The sequence below is a fragment of the Microcebus murinus genome, chromosome 1 (genome assembly GCF_040939455.1).
Source record: "Microcebus murinus isolate Inina chromosome 1, M.murinus_Inina_mat1.0, whole genome shotgun sequence".
In the NCBI taxonomy this organism is placed as follows: domain Eukaryota; kingdom Metazoa; phylum Chordata; class Mammalia; order Primates; family Cheirogaleidae; genus Microcebus; species Microcebus murinus.
The window spans coordinates 5,085,515-5,102,880 of NC_134104.1; the positions used below are offsets into that span (position 1 = coordinate 5,085,515).

At 48.8% G+C, this 17,366-nt stretch overlaps 1 protein-coding gene across 1 annotated transcript in view; it reads left to right on the forward strand.

Moving 5' to 3' along the window:
* DSCAM (DS cell adhesion molecule) overlaps positions 1-17,366 on the forward strand; it is a 682,487-nt gene that overhangs the window by 544,181 nt on the left and 120,940 nt on the right. Inside the window, exons 12-15 of the mRNA XM_076000082.1 lie at positions 3,163-3,359; positions 4,429-4,525; positions 5,148-5,276; positions 12,398-12,565. Coding sequence (XP_075856197.1) covers positions 3,163-3,359; positions 4,429-4,525; positions 5,148-5,276; positions 12,398-12,565 — 591 coding nt within the window. The remainder of the gene's footprint in view (positions 1-3,162; positions 3,360-4,428; positions 4,526-5,147; positions 5,277-12,397; positions 12,566-17,366) is intronic.

Genomic DNA, 17,366 nt, shown 5'->3' on the forward strand with positions numbered 1-17,366 from the left:
AAACAAAATACTGATAAGCCCTATGATATGGATGAACGTTGAAAACATCAGGCATAGTGGGAAAAAAATCCAGAAAGCTAGACATAAAAGAACACATGCCATATGATGCCATTTATAGGCAGTGCTAGGCAAAGGTACAGAAAATAGATCAGTGATTGTCTAGAGCTTGAGGTGGGAGAGGGAAGTGACTATGTATGGGGAGGAGGAATATTTTGGGGTAATGTAAATGCTTTAAGATTTGATGTGGTGGTTATACACCTCTACATCTTGTATTCAGGTCGTAATAGCATTATGAATGTGTATGTATTGGGTAATGTGACTATATTAATACTTATATTGGGTTGAATAGTGTACCCACTAAAACCTCAGAATACGGCTTTCTGTGGAAACAAATAGGGTCTTTGCAAATACCATTAGTTAAGATGGTGTCACACTGCATCAGTGCAGGTTCTAAATCCAGTGACTGGTTTCCTTTTAAAAAGTCCACATGAAGACAGAGAGACACTCAAGACAGAGTGCCGGGTGCAGACAAAAACAGAGGTTGAAGTTGTGCTGCCATAAGCCAAGGAATGTCTGGAGCCCCCAGAAGCTGGAAGAGACAATGACAGGTCCTCCCCTAGTGCCTGTGAAGGGAGTGTGGCTCCACGTGGCACCCACACCTTGATGTGGACTTCTGGCCTCCAAAACTGTGAGAGAAGAGGTTTCTGTTCTTGTAAGCCACCCGGCTTCTGGTGCTCGGTTGCAGCCACCCTGGGAAGCTGGTGCAATTTTATGTGTACAGCTGAATCATGCGCTTACAACAGGTGGATTTTATCGTATGCATATCATACCTCAATAAAGCTGTCAATAAAAGTAAACACTTACCTTTGTAGGCTGGGGACAGAAGGAACCAGAACCAAAGGCTAGGGCTGGTAGAGGCAGTTGTGACACGTTAGTCCACTTGCCCCGCTGTAAGGGAACACCAGGGACTGGGTGATTTACGAAGAAAAGAGGTTTATTGGGCTCATGGTTCTGAAACTGTAAGACGGGTGGCACCAGCATCTGCTTCTGGTCAGGGCTTCGGGGAGCTCCACTGGGGGCACAAGGGGAAGGGGAAGTAGACACGTCACATGGCGAGAGCGCGAGTGAGAGGAAGGGATGTCCACTGTCTTGAACAGCCAGCTCTCGAGCTCACTAACAGAGCGAGAACTCGCTCATCACCGTGGGAGGGCACCAAGCCATTCATGAGGGATCTGCCTTCATGACCCAAACATCCCGCCGGGCACTGGGGATCCAATTTCAGTGCAAGTTTGGAAGGGCCAGGCATGAAAACCATCTCAGCTGCTTCTCATAAATCCTGAACGAGGAATCTTGCAACGGGTGTGGGCAACTCTCTTTCAAATGCAATACTCGTAGCATCTCTTTCCTTGGTCACCAATGCGCCTACTCCACATCTTGTTACGTGGTCCGTGCTGTGAGGCACGTCTCTGCCACATGGCTGCTGGTCCTGCAGGAACCCCAAAGTGTAGGTTCTTTCATGGGGATCCAGGCTACAGAACTGGTAGATCTTTGACTTTCTGTTACAGTCTGAAACCTCTCTGGTAAGCCACGGGGGGAAGACGTGACATGGTACGTGCCAGTCCTGGAGGAACCCACAGTGTTTCTGTGGTCAGGTGCTCAGGGAGCCCTGGAGGGCCTCTCAGGTAGACAGCCCTGGGCACAGCGGGAGCTCCATCTCAGAAACGAGGGTGGGCCTTTCCTCCTGTGATTGGGGAAATGAGGTAAAAAGCAGGCACAAATATGGATTTGTTTTTGGTCATTTTTCAGATTTTCCTAGTGCTTTTTGATAACTCTTTATTCATTTATCATGTTTTCAAAACATCTTTGAATATTTTGTGGGTAGTTATTTTTGCAGTCTGCACCTGAAGTCCTTGGGAAGCTAATTCTTGGTCATGGTGGATTGCTTTCTCTTGTGTTTTGTAGTTTTGGTTTGCGAGCTCATGCTCAGCAGTTTTATCTGGGTGAATGCCACTGGGCTTGGAGAGGGGACACATTCTCCCAGAGTGTGTTTGCTTTTGCCAGGTTCTTCAGACCAATTGCTGAACTAGGACAACCCCCATGTCGGTTCTTCAGCATGAATTTGACTCCAAGCCTGTGTAGTCAGGCCAGTTACCGATTCTCAGGGGAGAGATTTTTTTTCTACATTCATAACACAAGCCAAGGAAGTTTGCTTGTCTCTTTGCTATTTGTGGGTTTTTATTAGTTATATACTTTTATTTTTCATTACTATTATTATTACAAATAATAAATAATATAATAATATTATTATTATTATTAACTTTTTTATTAGTTATATACTTCCTCTCAAGAGAGAGCCCTTTGAGGGGCCTGGCATTGGACGTCTCACTTTGAACTCCCCACCTCTCAGACAGTCCAAGTACCAGCATCATTTTACCTCTGGCTTTTCAACATCCACTTTTGGGTTTGGTCCACGGTTGTTCCGTCAATTTCTTATAAACTTAGCATGCATTTAAAAAGGCCTTTGTCATAGGCTGTTCAGAATTCCTAGGTGGTTTGTGGAATTGTGGCGGGATCTTCCCCGTTTCCCAGAACAGAAATATGCATAATAATTTTGAGGTGGAGAAAGGGAACTTGAGAAGTTTCACAAATAACGGTTTCCATTCAACTGGGGGTGAGATTCTTTGCTATGAGTTATAGAAGAAGGACAGGTTTGGGGTCTCCCAGTGACCAATAGATAAAGGTTGGTAAGGTTTGCAACAACTGTGGGAGATGCTGAGAAATACCTACACTTACTAGTAGGGAATGTTTCATCGCCCATGTTGAAAATGATAGAAATGTAGATCATTACAGAAGGAAGGGCATGATTCTTAATGTTAAGTCTCATTTCTAGACTCATCAGCCAGTAAAATCCCTTCCCTGTTCTAGGGGACATAGGTCTGCCCTTAGGGGGACAGGAGGAGCGTCCTATAAACAGGAAACTGCGCGGCAGTTTCTGCCGAGGGCTCCTTTAGCCAAGTTCCATTTTGCTGCCACCTTCCCTTTATTTTGTTTGTGATTCTTGCTCAAATAAATTTTATTCCAAAGAAACACCCCTGAGTGTTATGCCGGGGAAGATCAAGAACCCCGCTTTGCTGAACAAGCCGGGCCCTTTTGGTTTTTCAGTCCCCGCGATGATAACGTCCTACCCGAACACCACCCTGGCCACCCAGGGTCAAAAGAAGGAGATGAGCTGCACAGCCCACGGCGAGAAGCCCATCATCGTGCGCTGGGAGAAGGAGGACCGCATCATCAACCCCGAAATGGCCCGGTACCTCGTGTCCACCAAGGAGGCGGGAGAGGAGGTGATTTCTACTCTGCAGGTAAGAGCGTGACAGACCCACTCAGTGGACTCTAACGATGTCATGGGGAGACCAAGTCTGTCCTTTCACAGGAGCAGGTGCATGTGGGTGATGAGTAGCAAATAATCTCTTGGAATTTATTCATGAAGCATTATTTCTCCCCTCTTTCATACAGGGAGATTACTGAGTAGCCTTCAAAAATAGTGCTTCATCATAAGTGTTATTAAGAGTAGAATTATTATGAACACCACGGGAAACCCAACCATAATAAAAAAAAAAGTGAGAAGTAGGGCTTTTTAATGGCAGTTAATCCTGGAGGAATGACAGGGAATGCTGTGCGCAGGTTTTAACTCCCTGTAGAAAGACAAACGGCCTGGGCTTTGGGACAAACAACATTATGATAAAAATACTTTGCTTCTTCGGAAAAATGCAACAGAAAAAAAAAAACTGTCACTAATCCAGGATCACAAAAGCTAGGAAAAAAATATTGTATTCTCTTATATTTTTTTAGCACTATTGGTAGTTAACTGAGCAGTGCTTTTATTACAGGGATGGGAGATGATGCTGTAGCATTCACGTGGGAGAGAAAAAGATCTGATTTGAAACACTTATTGGTTTTCTCTTCCTGGGTCTAATCCTGGCATCCTTTGGGCAGAGCTCTGTTGAGGGTGGTGCTGGCCCCGGGCCCTGACTGCAGTGTTTGCAGGTCTGTTTCTGTAGCCATGGCTGCTTTAGATGCTCTACCATGAGAACGGCATATATGTGGGACATGTGTTAAGCTGATCCTGACGTCCCACATAAATTACACACCCAGTCTAAGGAGCTGCAACTGTTGTGGACAATGCACACGGGCCCATCCATCTGCACACTTACAACTGTGCTGAAATAGTTCGCCCTCCAAGGGATATGTGTGTGCCTGTGTGTGAGTGAGTGTGGGTGTGGGTAATAGGTGTGCTTGTGAGTTTGTGAAGTTTGTGTGTGTGTGTTTATTGGGCATGGCAGAAGGTAAGAAAGAGTAGGGAGAGGGTTTTACAGCCAAAAGCCATTCCGGCTACCGAATAAGATGAATTTCTTTCTGCTTTACACCTAGATTTTGCCAACCGTGAGAGAAGATTCCGGTTTCTTCTCCTGCCATGCTATCAATTCTTACGGGGAGGACCGTGGAATAATTCAGCTCACAGTGCAAGGTAGGAAGAGGATGGCACGAGGGAAAATGCACAGGTGTTTCAGGACAGAAGTGCAGCCCGGCCCCAGGCATCTGTGTGGACTCAGCTTGCCATGCAGCACTTCCTAATTCTCTGAAAAAAATTGAAATGAATGAAGCCAGTACTAAAGCAGTGTCATGCAGTGCCTGTGATTATGTCAAAGTGCAGCCCCCAAACGGGGAACAAAGCCCTTAAAGAATGAAGTCACATGACGAGTACCGGCAGGCACGCTGGGTGTGCAGAAGTACAGTGGTGGACTTTCTCGCTCAATTTTAGGAATCTGTATACTAGACAATCGAATGAAAAGGGAAGGTTACCATTTGGGACCAAAATATGTTTTCAATTAGAGATCCACAGCAGAATCGTGGTGTTTATATTGCCTAGGCTTGTCCCAGTTCTATGGGGGCTATGAAATTGCACGTCCTGGGAAAGTGGAAATGCTCCTCCCTAAAACGGGATTAGGAAACATATCCTCCCAGATAAAAAGCATCCGCCTTGTCTGATGATGAAAACTTGTGTCTGAGTCATGCCCTGCATTTCCACCAGCGCTGTCTCTTCTGAACTCGGTTTGAACTAACCCTGGGTCTTTCTGTTGATGGCACAGAGCCCCCCGACCCTCCCGAAATCGAGATCAAAGATGTCAAAGCACGCACAATCACGCTCAGGTGGACCATGGGGTTCGACGGAAACAGCCCCATCACGGGCTACGACATTGAATGCAAAAATAAATCAGGTAAGTTCTTTATGTTCTGCAGCTTTGCTTTCGCTTCAAAAAGCCTTTTCTTTTTCCTTTTTAATTTATTTAACCCATAAGAACACACCTCGCCTCGGGGAAGGAAGCTCAGAGGGTCCTCTTTGAATAAGCTGGTCTCAAGACCCCCCTGCATGAAGTGCTTTCAGCTTCCTGCTGAGGGAGCCCAGCTCTGTCCCTTGATTCTGGAGCCAGCCCAGACCTCACTCGTGCTTCCTGCCGGCCTCTGTGGCTTTGCTGCCACCCATGGGCACATGGGCAGCTACTGCCAGAGTCAGGCGCCCGTTGAGACCTTTTCTTGCCTATTTCTTCCTTTCCCATTTCCCCGGCTGGGCGACTGCTCTGGGGCATGGGCCCCTGTCCCGTGCCCGGAGCAATGAGCCCCAGCTGCGCGCGGGCTCTGCAGGATGAGCTGTGCAGTGGTGGTTTGTGCAGAAAAAGGGGAACTCAGTCTGCAGACACCCCAGAAAGGCCCAGGGACCACCAGCGACACTGACTGCTGCAGCAGGGAGCACTGGGCAGAGAGCTCATAAATAAAACCGCCCCGCTGTCAGGGCCACTGCAGGCGTGTCCTCTGAGGACCTCCCAGGGACAGTGGCAGGGCCATTTTGAGCAGTGAGATGCATCAGGCCAGTGGAATGCCACCGCTGCTGTGGCCTCTAGTCAGAATTTTCACCGTGTCTCATAAAAGATACGAGGAATTTGAGCACTGGCAGCATGGGAGGGGTTAATAAAAATTCTTAGAGGCCACAAATATGGCCTTATTTTCCACCTCCTGGGCACCTTACGTTATTTCAGATTGCACACTGTGACTCATTTAATATCCTTTGCGCTGAAGCTGTAGTAAAAAGTCAAGCTCGAGGCAGCAGGAAAAGGCAGGTGAAGAGTGAGGGAACGTTTCCGTAGGAGCACGCCAGGGACAGAGCCCGAGGGCTGTGTAGGTGGGATTGCCAAGAAACCCCAGGGGTGGCTCCTAAGGATTTGGGGAAAGCAGAATTTGGAGACTAAAAAGATGGATCAAATCGAGAACAGTGTTTTGAGAAATAGTGTCTGAGACTTGCTGGGTTAAAAATGCTCGTAAGAAAAGACAGAACATCTCAGGTCATTTAACTCAGAGTGGCACCTACAGACCCCAAAGTGAGCAGGTGCAAACACGAGGCCCAAGGAAAGACCCTCAGGGGGTGATGGGGCCCTGAATCGCATTGTCACTGGGAAATGCAGCAGGACCAGTGTCCGGGACTCAGGGGCGAGGCTCAGTGACCAGGGTGGGCCAGGCCAAGACGGTGCTGAGCAAAACAGAGGCCAGGACAAGCCACTTCCCAAGGGCGAGAGGAGAAGAGAGGATGGCCTTGCCTTTGTTTTAAAGAAACAGAATTGAACGTTCTAAGATACTGGTCTTGAAGTGTAGAAAATTAGAACTAATTGATCGACATCTATGTGCACATACGGAAATAACATTCATCAGAAATCAAGCAGGTGGGGAGAAGAGGGTTGGGTAAATTCACACCTAATGGGTACAATGCACACATCTGGGGGACGGACATGATACAAAAGCAATTTATGTAACCAAATCATTTGTACCCCTGTAATATTCTGAAATAAATTTAAAAAATATAAGTCAGGAATAAATCTTTGGGCAAAAATAAATAAATAAATAAAAGACTTTCAAATGCCTGCTATTAAAAAAAAAAGGGCTTCTTAAGTGAATCAGGCACATTTGAGCATAGATTGGCCTGGAACCGGAGGGTTACAAGGAGAGCTCGGGCAGCCCCTGTCCTTGGTGCTGGAGTGCTCAGATGGCTTCCCAGAGCGGAGCAGCTCAGGACCCCCACTGTCTTCCTGGAGGATCAGTCCCAGGCTCAGCAGGGGTTGGGATCCAGCCCGTGCAGTGTCAGCCGCAGGCTGTGTCTCGCCATCACTGTGCCTTGGCCTGCTTGCCTCCCCACTCCTGGTCTCATCTGTGAAGCAGGTGCTGCTGCACCTGCCTCAGAGGACTGTGGCCGGCCAGGGTCCCTCAAAGGCCATGGCTGGCCCTGGCTGGAAGGTGTCCCCTTCCCAGGACCACACAGCTGTGCCCTCCTTCAATCCCACTTCTCATGTGCTCACATGACTTCGTCTCCCGTTTGCTCCTGGCAGATGCCATTGTATGTCATCATGTAGGTGTCACGTAATTATTGATGAATATATTGAATAATGCATTCCACCTCCACCAGACTGGAAACTCCTTGGGGTTCCCTGTGCTCAGTAGGTCTACTTTGGCCCAGCCCGTTTCTCCATCACCTGGCACCGTGCCTAACATGTGACAGGCACTGCATGGACACTGATGAATTCTCTGTAGGAAGGGAATACATTTAAAGCACTTTTACTCACTGTCTGGTACATAGTCAATGTCTAACAAGTGGTAGCTTGTAGTATTGATCAAACATGCATCAAAAATAAAATGCCTGAAACCGTCTATATTAGTTGAACTACTTGCCCACCATTTGAGAGTCTTGGTGTCCCCTCCCTTGCACAAGTTCCTCAAGGCAGGGACTCTGACCTGGGTGTCCCTGCATGTCCAGTGCCCAGAACACTGCCTCACATGTGAGGAGCATGCTGTAAATAGTTGTTGCATTTAGTTTACATGCAGTTGAAATCTAAGAATCATCTTTATCATCAACAGCATCTTTAAATGTAAAAATTAATTGGACTGTACATAACCAAAGCAGGAAATCTCCTTATTATAAATCTGGGTAAAGTCAGGATTAAGGGATGCCTTTCCCATCCTTCCTGCTCTACTGCAATCTGAGGCAGGTCCAATGGTACACCTTTTCTAACTTCTGCACCCCCACTGCTGGGCAGTTGTCCCCCTGAAGGCACTAGTGACCCCTGAGAGCAGGCACTGTGTCTGACAAGCCCTGCACTATGTCCCTGCACCCGCATGGTACCTGGGACATAGACTAGACTCTCAACCCTTGTTTTAGGCAATGGTGAAATCATCCCCCCAAAAGATGCTTTCCTCTACTTTTTGTTAGTTTCCTAAGAAAGCAATATATTACCAACATATTAAAGTACTTAACATTCTTAACAGAGAATACTTCTGTGAGTGATCATTCACTCTATGCTTGAACAGTCCCAGAAATAGAGACTTACTAACCCTGAGGAAGCACACCTCTGCCTTGGGCCAGCTGCGACTGTTACAAGTTCTTACATTTATTGCACCAAAATAGACCTTCCTGAACCCAGTGGCCCTCTTCCCACCCCTAAACCCTTTGTCCGAATGATACCTCGTCCAGGATTTGAAGACAGGTGACTCTCCTGGGCTTACTGTTTGCAGGAAACATGAAACATCCCAAGTCCCTCTACTTGTCCCCTGCCCCTCCCACTCTGGTCGTGCCCAGTGGCAATCCCCAGGTACCACCGGACCAGGTGCAGGCACCGCGGAGCTGTTGCCTCCCTCATTCAGAATGTTCTTTCTTCCTGACACCCACAATTCCTTGGGGTTTCTTTGGTTGTCACGTTGCTTGGCTGCCATGACTACTGCTTATCCTCTACCTGGGCCCATGAGTCCCATTAAAGAACTCCTTTCAGCATCTTGCCCTGGGGACCCCAGTTGGCCAGTCTACAGTTTGCTGCACCTGCCTCCTTCCCTTCTCTGAAACAGCCTGCCCTTTCCACAGCTGCTCTTCCCGCATCTCTGCCTTCCACAGTGCCTCATGGGCACTTGAACGGGCTTCAGCACCTTGGCTAGCTCCCCCACATCTTGGAATGTGACCATCCAGGCCAGGAAGCACAAAGGCTCTTCCACAGCACGATGGTCCCTTCCAGCCCTTCTCTCCCTGAGGATTACTCTGCTCCATGAAGAAGACAGAGCTTTCTCTGGGTCCCTGTGCCTCCCTTCTGTTAGCCAACACAGTAGGCCTGGTCCTTCTTCAAGCGACCTCTTCCTTTGTAAACCTTTTGTGTAATTCTTGTCTCCAGAACTTTCAGTGACTCTCACTTGTTCCAGCCTTTGGCCTCTGACAGCATTTCTTCATATCGAGTCCACTCTCTTACATTTGTCCTCTGTGGCCTGCCATCCTCCAGAATCTGGGTGTCTGGGCCCCAAGGTGGGCTCCCTGGTGAGCACCATGTATAACCACAGGGCTCCTGTGAGCTCCCCAGTCCTTCTTCACAGGGGCTATTTGGACCTGCAGAGGCAGAGTGGGACTCTGAGCTTCCCACCCTGAACTTATGCCACTGGTCCCCTGGGGGGAGGGGGACATGGCGTGGAATCCTGCCCACATTTCCAGTGAATGCTTCTGGTAACTCCTTTCTAGAACAGGCTGCAAGTCTGACCTATACAGCCCTCTCAGTCTTACTTCCTGCAAACTCAGAGATGCTACAATACTTCTTAGACAAAGCTCCCTTCTCTTGCATTGCATCAAACTATTTGTCTGCATTGCTCCTCCTCATCTGTAACCAAGTCCAAAACTTGTCAGAAGGTCTTCTAAGCACAGGAGACATTCAGCAGGGGTCTGGAAATGTTGAAATCCAGTCTCACTGGGTGTCCTCAGAGAATATGCACAGGTCATACGCTACAGAAAAGTGATCTTGAGCTTGGTGGATAACTCAAGTCAGGCCAAATTCCAGTCCTACATCTTACCGGCTATGCAACAGGGCCTGAGTTTCTTGACCTTCACAAAGAAAATAAAAATCCCTTCCTTGGCAAGATGTTACAAAAATTTAATCAAATAAAATAGCCTGTCCAAACTGTACATCAGAATGACTCAGGCAGAGAGTGTCTTTAAAAGCCCAGATTTCCAGGCACCCTCCCCAGAGTTCGATTCCGAAGGTCTAAAGCACAGCTGTCAAAAACCCCCAAGGTGCTTCCAACGTGCCCACAGAGTTGGGGACTACAGAAGTCACATTTTAAAATGCCTAGCACAGCGCCTTGATGGGAGGATGTAATTGAAAATTGAACTATAAATATAACCAGGAAGAATGTACCATAGACAAAATAAAGGAACTTCTCAGGAGCGAGTCACAAACAGAAATGTATGCACGGAAGTCCAAGAGCCTGAGGTTACAGGTGTGAACAGGGGGTGTTTGGTAAGGCCACAGGCAGGAAGGACAAGGAATGGAATTTGGGGATTTGCAACAGGTCTCCTGGCCCAGTGGCAGGAGTGGGTGCTGGTTTCTAGAGGCAGAGAGTGAGCAAAGGTAGCATCCAGGATGGTTTATGAGTCACGCTGGAAGACTCTTTAACAGGAGGACTAGTTACCAAGGCATGGGCTGGGCTGAAGCAACCTCCAAGGGACAGAGGTGGAAGCCCCAGTGACTGGCAAGGTGAGAGCTGAGCCCTCCCTGCCTTGATCCCTCGCACAGCTTGGGCTGGTGGCAGGAGAAGGTGGTCAGCAGACATCCACGTGCCTCTTCGGGCTGTGGGCCACTCCCAGACACCACTCCAGGGAAGAGGGCTGTGCCTTCTTTGGCTCTGTCAGGTCCAGGAAATTCCATGTTGCCTGAGCAGAGCTATCAACCACCACAAGTGTCCACTTCCTCCTGGGGCTAGTTAGTCCGCAAGTTTCTCCGCACCTGTTAGCTCCTGGGGTCCTCCCCGTCATCCCAAGTGTCTTCTCCAGGAGGCTGGCTTTGTCTCTGTGGACCAGGCCCCTGAGTATCGCCATTGCATTGGCATAAAACCTCCACCCTCATTTGCCCCCTATCGAATTGCATTCTTCTCATCCTCTGTCATTTGAACTTTTGCCAAATCTTCTCTTTCTGTGTCACACTCCTCCATCTCCAATCTCCCTGGCTCAAAGGATGCTCTTCCTCCAAACTGCAAGATTAATCATCAGTTTCTATTAGGCTCCATTCCTCGGGAGGAAATTAGAGCGTTCAAAAGCAGCCTTTAAGCCACCTACTTTTGTCTTCAGTCCAGAGAATCGCCTGCATTTGTGTTAAGCCCTGGACAGAGCAGCCCCTGCCCTGCCACACTCACCAGTGGGGTGTGACGAGGGGAGCAGCCCGCTCTCAAGACCCAGAGGTCCTTGTATGTGCCGTTTATTTATTCATCTGTTCAACACGCAGTTATTATTCATCTGCTCTGAGCCAGGCTCCGTGCTAGCAAAGGGACACACAACTGAATGTGGAGAGTGAGGCCTCTGCCCTCCTGCAGCTTAAACTCCAGCAGGAAACACAGATTGTCTGTGAAAGACTTACAAGTGTGATGAGCTCCACTGAAGATGACCCTGGGGTGGTGGGAACACTTGGGCATCTCCTCTGTCCACTGTCTTGGGGGCTTCGTTGCTCTTCCACCACCAGCACCAGCTCTTGACCACCATCCCCCCAGTCAACAACCGCCCGGACTCTTTGATGTAAGAACCGTTCACTGACAGTCTCCACCTTGGCTAAGCCCCAAAATCACCAGGCTCAAACTGTCACAGATTCCATGATAATGCTTCACACTGGGCAGGTGCTGTGGTTGAAATTAGCTGTGGCTGAAAATAATTCCTACAACCAAAAATGTGAGGCTACATGATCTCAAAAAGTAGAATTGAGAAATATGTTTGGTTAAGCAGGGCTTATACTGGAAATTGGCATTGGTTCAGGTGGGATTTATCTCATTTTTACTACTCTCTATATGGGAAAGAAAGACTCCCATACAGCTCAAGGTTTTGCTGGGTTTCAAATACCTTTTAGAGCCAGGGGTGTGCAGGGGCTCAGAGGTAAGAGTGTCCTGACCACACTTCACTCTATCGACCTGTGCAATGCGTGCCCACAAGTGGCCGTTTTCCGCTTCACTGGCCTGAGCTGCCACTGCGGTATTTCTCCTCCGTGACCGCCCCCCCCCCCCGGCGGCCAGATCTGTGCTTCCTCCAACACCCCTCCCTGAACCCTGCTGGCCTCCCGCCGTTGGTCCCCACAGTGTGGGGGATGTGTGCGGGAGGTCGCGTCCCCTCTTACTGCCAGCTGAGCCAGAGAAAACTGGGAACAGCGCATTGAGAAGTCACTTGGGATGTCATTGTTCTCTCTTTCCTCCTTTCTTTTCTGTTTTTAATTCCTGCTTGTGAACTTTCAAAGGCAGAGGGAAAAAAACTCACGTCTCTATCTCTTCTTTTTTGAAAAACAAAACCCCAAAGACTCCTGGGATTCTGCTCAGAGAACCAAAGATGTTTCCCCTCAGCTGAACTCGGCCACCATCATTGATATCCACCCTTCCTCCACCTACAGCATCCGCATGTACGCCAAGAACCGGATCGGCAAGAGCGAGCCCAGCAACGAGCTCACCATCACAGCGGACGAGGCAGGTGCGTGGCGCTGGGTGGGGTGGCGCCCCAGAGGACCGGGGAGCTGACTCTTGAGGGCTCAGACGCTTAAATGCAGAAGAAGCAGACCTTTGCCCACGCTGGGTGGAGGTCTTTGATGCCTGCTCTCCATAGTTCCATGCCCTGGAAAAACCACAGACAGCACCCAGCATCTTACTTTGAAGGCACTGCTCTTCAAATAGGATCTAGTGCAAGGGTTCTCATAGCCAAGACTTAAAAGAGAGACGCACGAGGCTAACAATCTGGTGAGATTCAAAGAATCATGCCGTTTCACGAGTCCTTTGTTTGGACTTATGGAATCCAGGTTGAGGGGGGACACAGGAGTGTGTTTCTAGCCTAAGACCCTGTGCAGTCCAGTGTGGGAGGGATGGAGGGACATTTAACTAGGAAACAGGAGGCACCTGTTCTGTAGGGGGAAGTAGAGGGTGGGGGGAACAGATTATTTTATTGACCAGAAACCACAATATTTTAAAATGAATTTATTGTTCTTTTTCCTGTTACAAAGAATTTCATAACCAGTGTTGAAAATCATAAGATAGAAAAAAAGCATTTTGAAAAAGGCAAAACGGCTTGCACGATCCACCTAGGGCATGTTGATATAACCTTCTGCATCATTTTTACAACCTGTTTCATCTCCCACACACGTGCATGCACACAGACATGCCTAGGTGTGTACACGCCCCTTAACACTGCGGTCCTTTCCTGGTTACTGGGGGTGAAATTAACTGGTTTGCAGAGGACTGCGCAATTAGGCAGCGGTGCATAGGTGCTGATGGTCAGCCCACCTCCTGGCAGGAGAGGAGGAGGGGAAGCCACTGTCCTTGGGCTTCTCTGAGGAGAAATGTAAGGTGCCAATGATGCCAAGCTCACGTCTTGAAGGGAAAGATGTGTCCAGCTCCCAAAACCTCCTTTCCTTTTAGCTCTGCCCACAATCAGCTAATCAGCCACTCCCTACTGCAGTGCAGTTGGAAGCTTAGTCTCAGATCCCTGAGCCTCAGACCCTAAGAGGTTTGTTTCATCTTTCAGTAGGCATTGTCCTTGACTTTCTTTCCACCACTTCCTTCCCCGTTACCCCAGTTAACGGCGTTCCAGATAGACACTGGACTTGTATGTCTCTCAAGTACTTTTCTACAGTTTGCAATGGCATCTTCCACCATTTATATAACAAATCCCATATTGCTGGACATGCCAGATATTTTCAAATTCTCATTATTATAAACACCACTGTAATAAACATCCTGGTGGTATCTTTTGAAATTTCCAAGATCATTTCCTCATGTTAAATTCCAAGAAGTAAGATGGCTGGATCCAATCAAATGCAACATTTTAACTCTTTTGCTATGCGTAGTCAGTGTTATCCTTACAGGAATAGGTTAAAATGTACAATTCTTCCCGAACCGCCCACGAATGCCTATTTTCCAGTGCTGGGAGACATCCCTCTTTGAATATCGTTTTCAAGTGTGGCCGACAGAAAGGCCTTTAGTGTCTGAGGGTGAGCCGCTGCTGATGCTGGCATACTCTCTGTCATTTCTCATCTGCAAGATGGACATAATGATGCCTTTCTCCTCTTTACACAGATGTATTTGATCATCGAAAAAAACATTCTCAGCTCTAAAAGTACTTAGCATTTCTCAGAAATAAGTGGCAAATGAGTGTTAATGTGCTCCTCCTGCAAAAATAGAATCTTATTGAATTATGTATTTAAACAGCCCCCTAACTTCCTGGCATTTTATTATGCTGGATATTTAGGGAAAATAAGCTGCCCCCATCCTTCTACCCAAAATGTCATCTTTGAGTCCCTGCTCAGCCTTCTCCTTTCCTCCCCGCCCCTTCTGTGGTCCTGCCCGATCCCGACAGCCCCCCCCCCCATAACTGCATTCTTCCGGGGGTGCACTTGCAGCTGCTTCCCTGATTGCCGTTATTAATGCTGCTGTTGTTGCTTTTCATTTCGTTTCCTCTGTGACCTCCGCTGCGGCTGGCAGTTGCCATGGCAGCATCTCTCTCTCTGCAGCCGGGAGGCCAGGTGAACAGCCCCCGGGGTGCTAGTGTGCAGGGCAGCTGCCTGGCGTCTCTGCAGACAGATGCAGACCCCGCCTCCCCGGCTCCCAGGCAGGCCTTTTGGATTCTACCTAGTGCTGGCTGGGGCAGCCCCACAACCCTCTCTCCTTTGATATTCAGATGAGCTTAGGAGAAATGAATGGAAGGGAACAGACTTGAGCAGAGGAACACCACAAACACAGAACTTGTCTTTGCCTGGGTGCACAGGTTTGCATGACTGAAATGCAAAGGTCACTTCCCATGTGTGACTCCCCAGCGCAACTGCCCTGACCAGAGACACCCTCGCTGGAGTTGCCGCAGGGGCTGTCAACACTGCCAGCGCTTCTCGGCAGGCAAGCCCGAAGGCACAAGATGGCACTGTGGCCATCTTGGGGTGACCTTTTCCCACCCCTGCAGCTCCCTTTCCCCAAAATAAGAGGTCACCTTTCAAGCAGTGAGAGTCTCCAGATGGCAGCTTCTGGGATTTATTGACCCACTTGCTTTGACCGTGATGTAGTACCTGTACCTTGGGCACCAGACACGCCCCTCACTACCCACCTGGCTGGGGACGTGGGTCTGTGAGGTGCTCGGATCTTGGTGTCCCCCGCGGTATGTGTGAGATGAATACTTATAAACACGGCTCAAAGGACTGTCCACCGTGGGTATTACAATGAACAAAGAGAAAATACATGATGGATTAAACCCATGCTGAAAGTTGGAAGGGTGTTATTGTCTGAATGTCTGTGCACCCCCAAATTGATATGTTGAAGCCGAATTCCCAATGCAACAATACGAAGAGGTGGGGCCTTCCCGCGGTGACTGGGTTACGAGGGTGGACCCTCAAGAATGGAATCAGTGGCCTTACAGTGTAGGCCTGCAGGAGCCCATGTCCCCTTTCTGCCATGTGAGCACGCAGGGAGGAGGTACCATCCGTGAACCGGAAGAGCCAGCCCTCACAAGGCCAAACCTGCTGGCACCCAGACCCTGGACTTCCCAGCCTTTGTAAGAAACACAACATCTCTAAGAAATACATTTCTGTTGTTTTTGAGCCACCCAGTTTAGTGTATTGTGTTCTAGTGGCCGAAAAGGACCAAAACAGGGGCTGCATAAAGAAAGGCAGAGAAAAGTGAGAGGGTAGGACTGGAATGCGGGGAGACACCAGGGGGAAAGAGCAAGACCCTCCGCAGAGCTCCAGCGCTGACCCCAGGAAGCACCTGCGCCTGTAGCCTGAGATGCCCTTAGCCCGTCCTGACGGACAGGGCAGGTCCCCGGTCATCTACTGCAGCCCACGGCAGATCAGGCCTAGGGGTGCGTTCGGTTTCGGTCTGCCTAGTGTGGTGTAAAACTTTTGAATTAGGTGTCATTTTTTTTTTCATCTGGGAATTTCAGATCAACTAAATTTTGAGTTGTTCTTGAGTTCCTGCTTGGCAGTAATGAGCTGGAGTTAAGCATGCAGTGGTCACCCTTTAAGCTGGCCATACCCACCCCCTGTGACCCATAGCTCCACCCTACTGTCATTTAGGGGTCAGCAAGCTATTAATACAACTGTGGGCCAAATCCCACCTACAGACCTCAAACTGAGAATAGTTTTTACATCTTAAAAAAGAAGAAGAGCATGCAATAGAGACTGCATGTGGCCCGCAAAGCCTAAAATATTTACTGTCTCACCCTTCACAGAAAAAGTTTATGATCTCTGGTTAAGTCTTGCCACCACAGGAATTTGAGTTTCGGGTCCCTGCTGTGTCGAATGCAAAGCGCTGGAAAGAAGGAATCACTGCCAAGTTTACACGGCATCCATCCCTACCTACTGTTGGAAAATATCATGGCTCCAGTGCCGAGATAGTGTTTATTTTCGTGTAAAAGTGCACAAATGCATTATTATCCCACTTTAATGCACTTGGCCTCAGAGAACAGCCATGAAGCCAAGGTCACGCTGTTGAGCACAGTCTTCTCAACTCCTGTTAACAACCCTCGTCCCCCCAAAGAAGGAGAAGTCAAGAGAGTAAGTGGAGACTCTGTCAGAGTCGGTGAGATCAGCTCTTAATGGACCGGAAGTGCGTCTGACCCCCCACATCCCTGCGACACCATCAGCCACGCGGCACGCACGGCTGGCCCTCGCCACGGACCAGCTCCCCCATTAGCAGCTGCCCCCTGAAGGTCGAGTGTCACTTAGTGCCATGGGACCGAGCTTGGGGTGGCTGGTCCCTTCACCGCTTTCATTATGAATCTGTGCATAGAATGTGGAAGTTCAATTATTGCGGGAACTCGTTGAAGCATCGCTCAATTTTCGTGGGCCATCAGCGGATGGAAGGTCTGGATTATGAAAGGGTCCCGACATGGGGTCATCGGGGCTCCAGTGGATGTGGCACTCAGTTATGTCCTTGCGTCACTTCTCATCACATTGCAGAGCAGCAGCTCTGACCTGGGGGAAGTTTCCAGTATGCCGAGCTGGAGCTGAGGGGGACAGGATAGAATGAGGGCTGAAGGCATAACAGGTGTAAGCACGGGAAACAAACACAGGGGTAGCAGCGCACGTCAGGGCAGAGTGTGGCATCTGCGTATTCTTCAATAAAGGAATCAAAGGCACGGCATCCGACCAGTGAGAAAAACCAGGCATGGCCTGCACCCGACACAGCCATCAGCATTGAAGAAATTTTGGGAATTAAACCTAGAGAAATCATCAGCCTCCCTGCTATTTCTCATACACACTAAGTATATGATTATTGGTTATCCTGGAAAGTTCCAG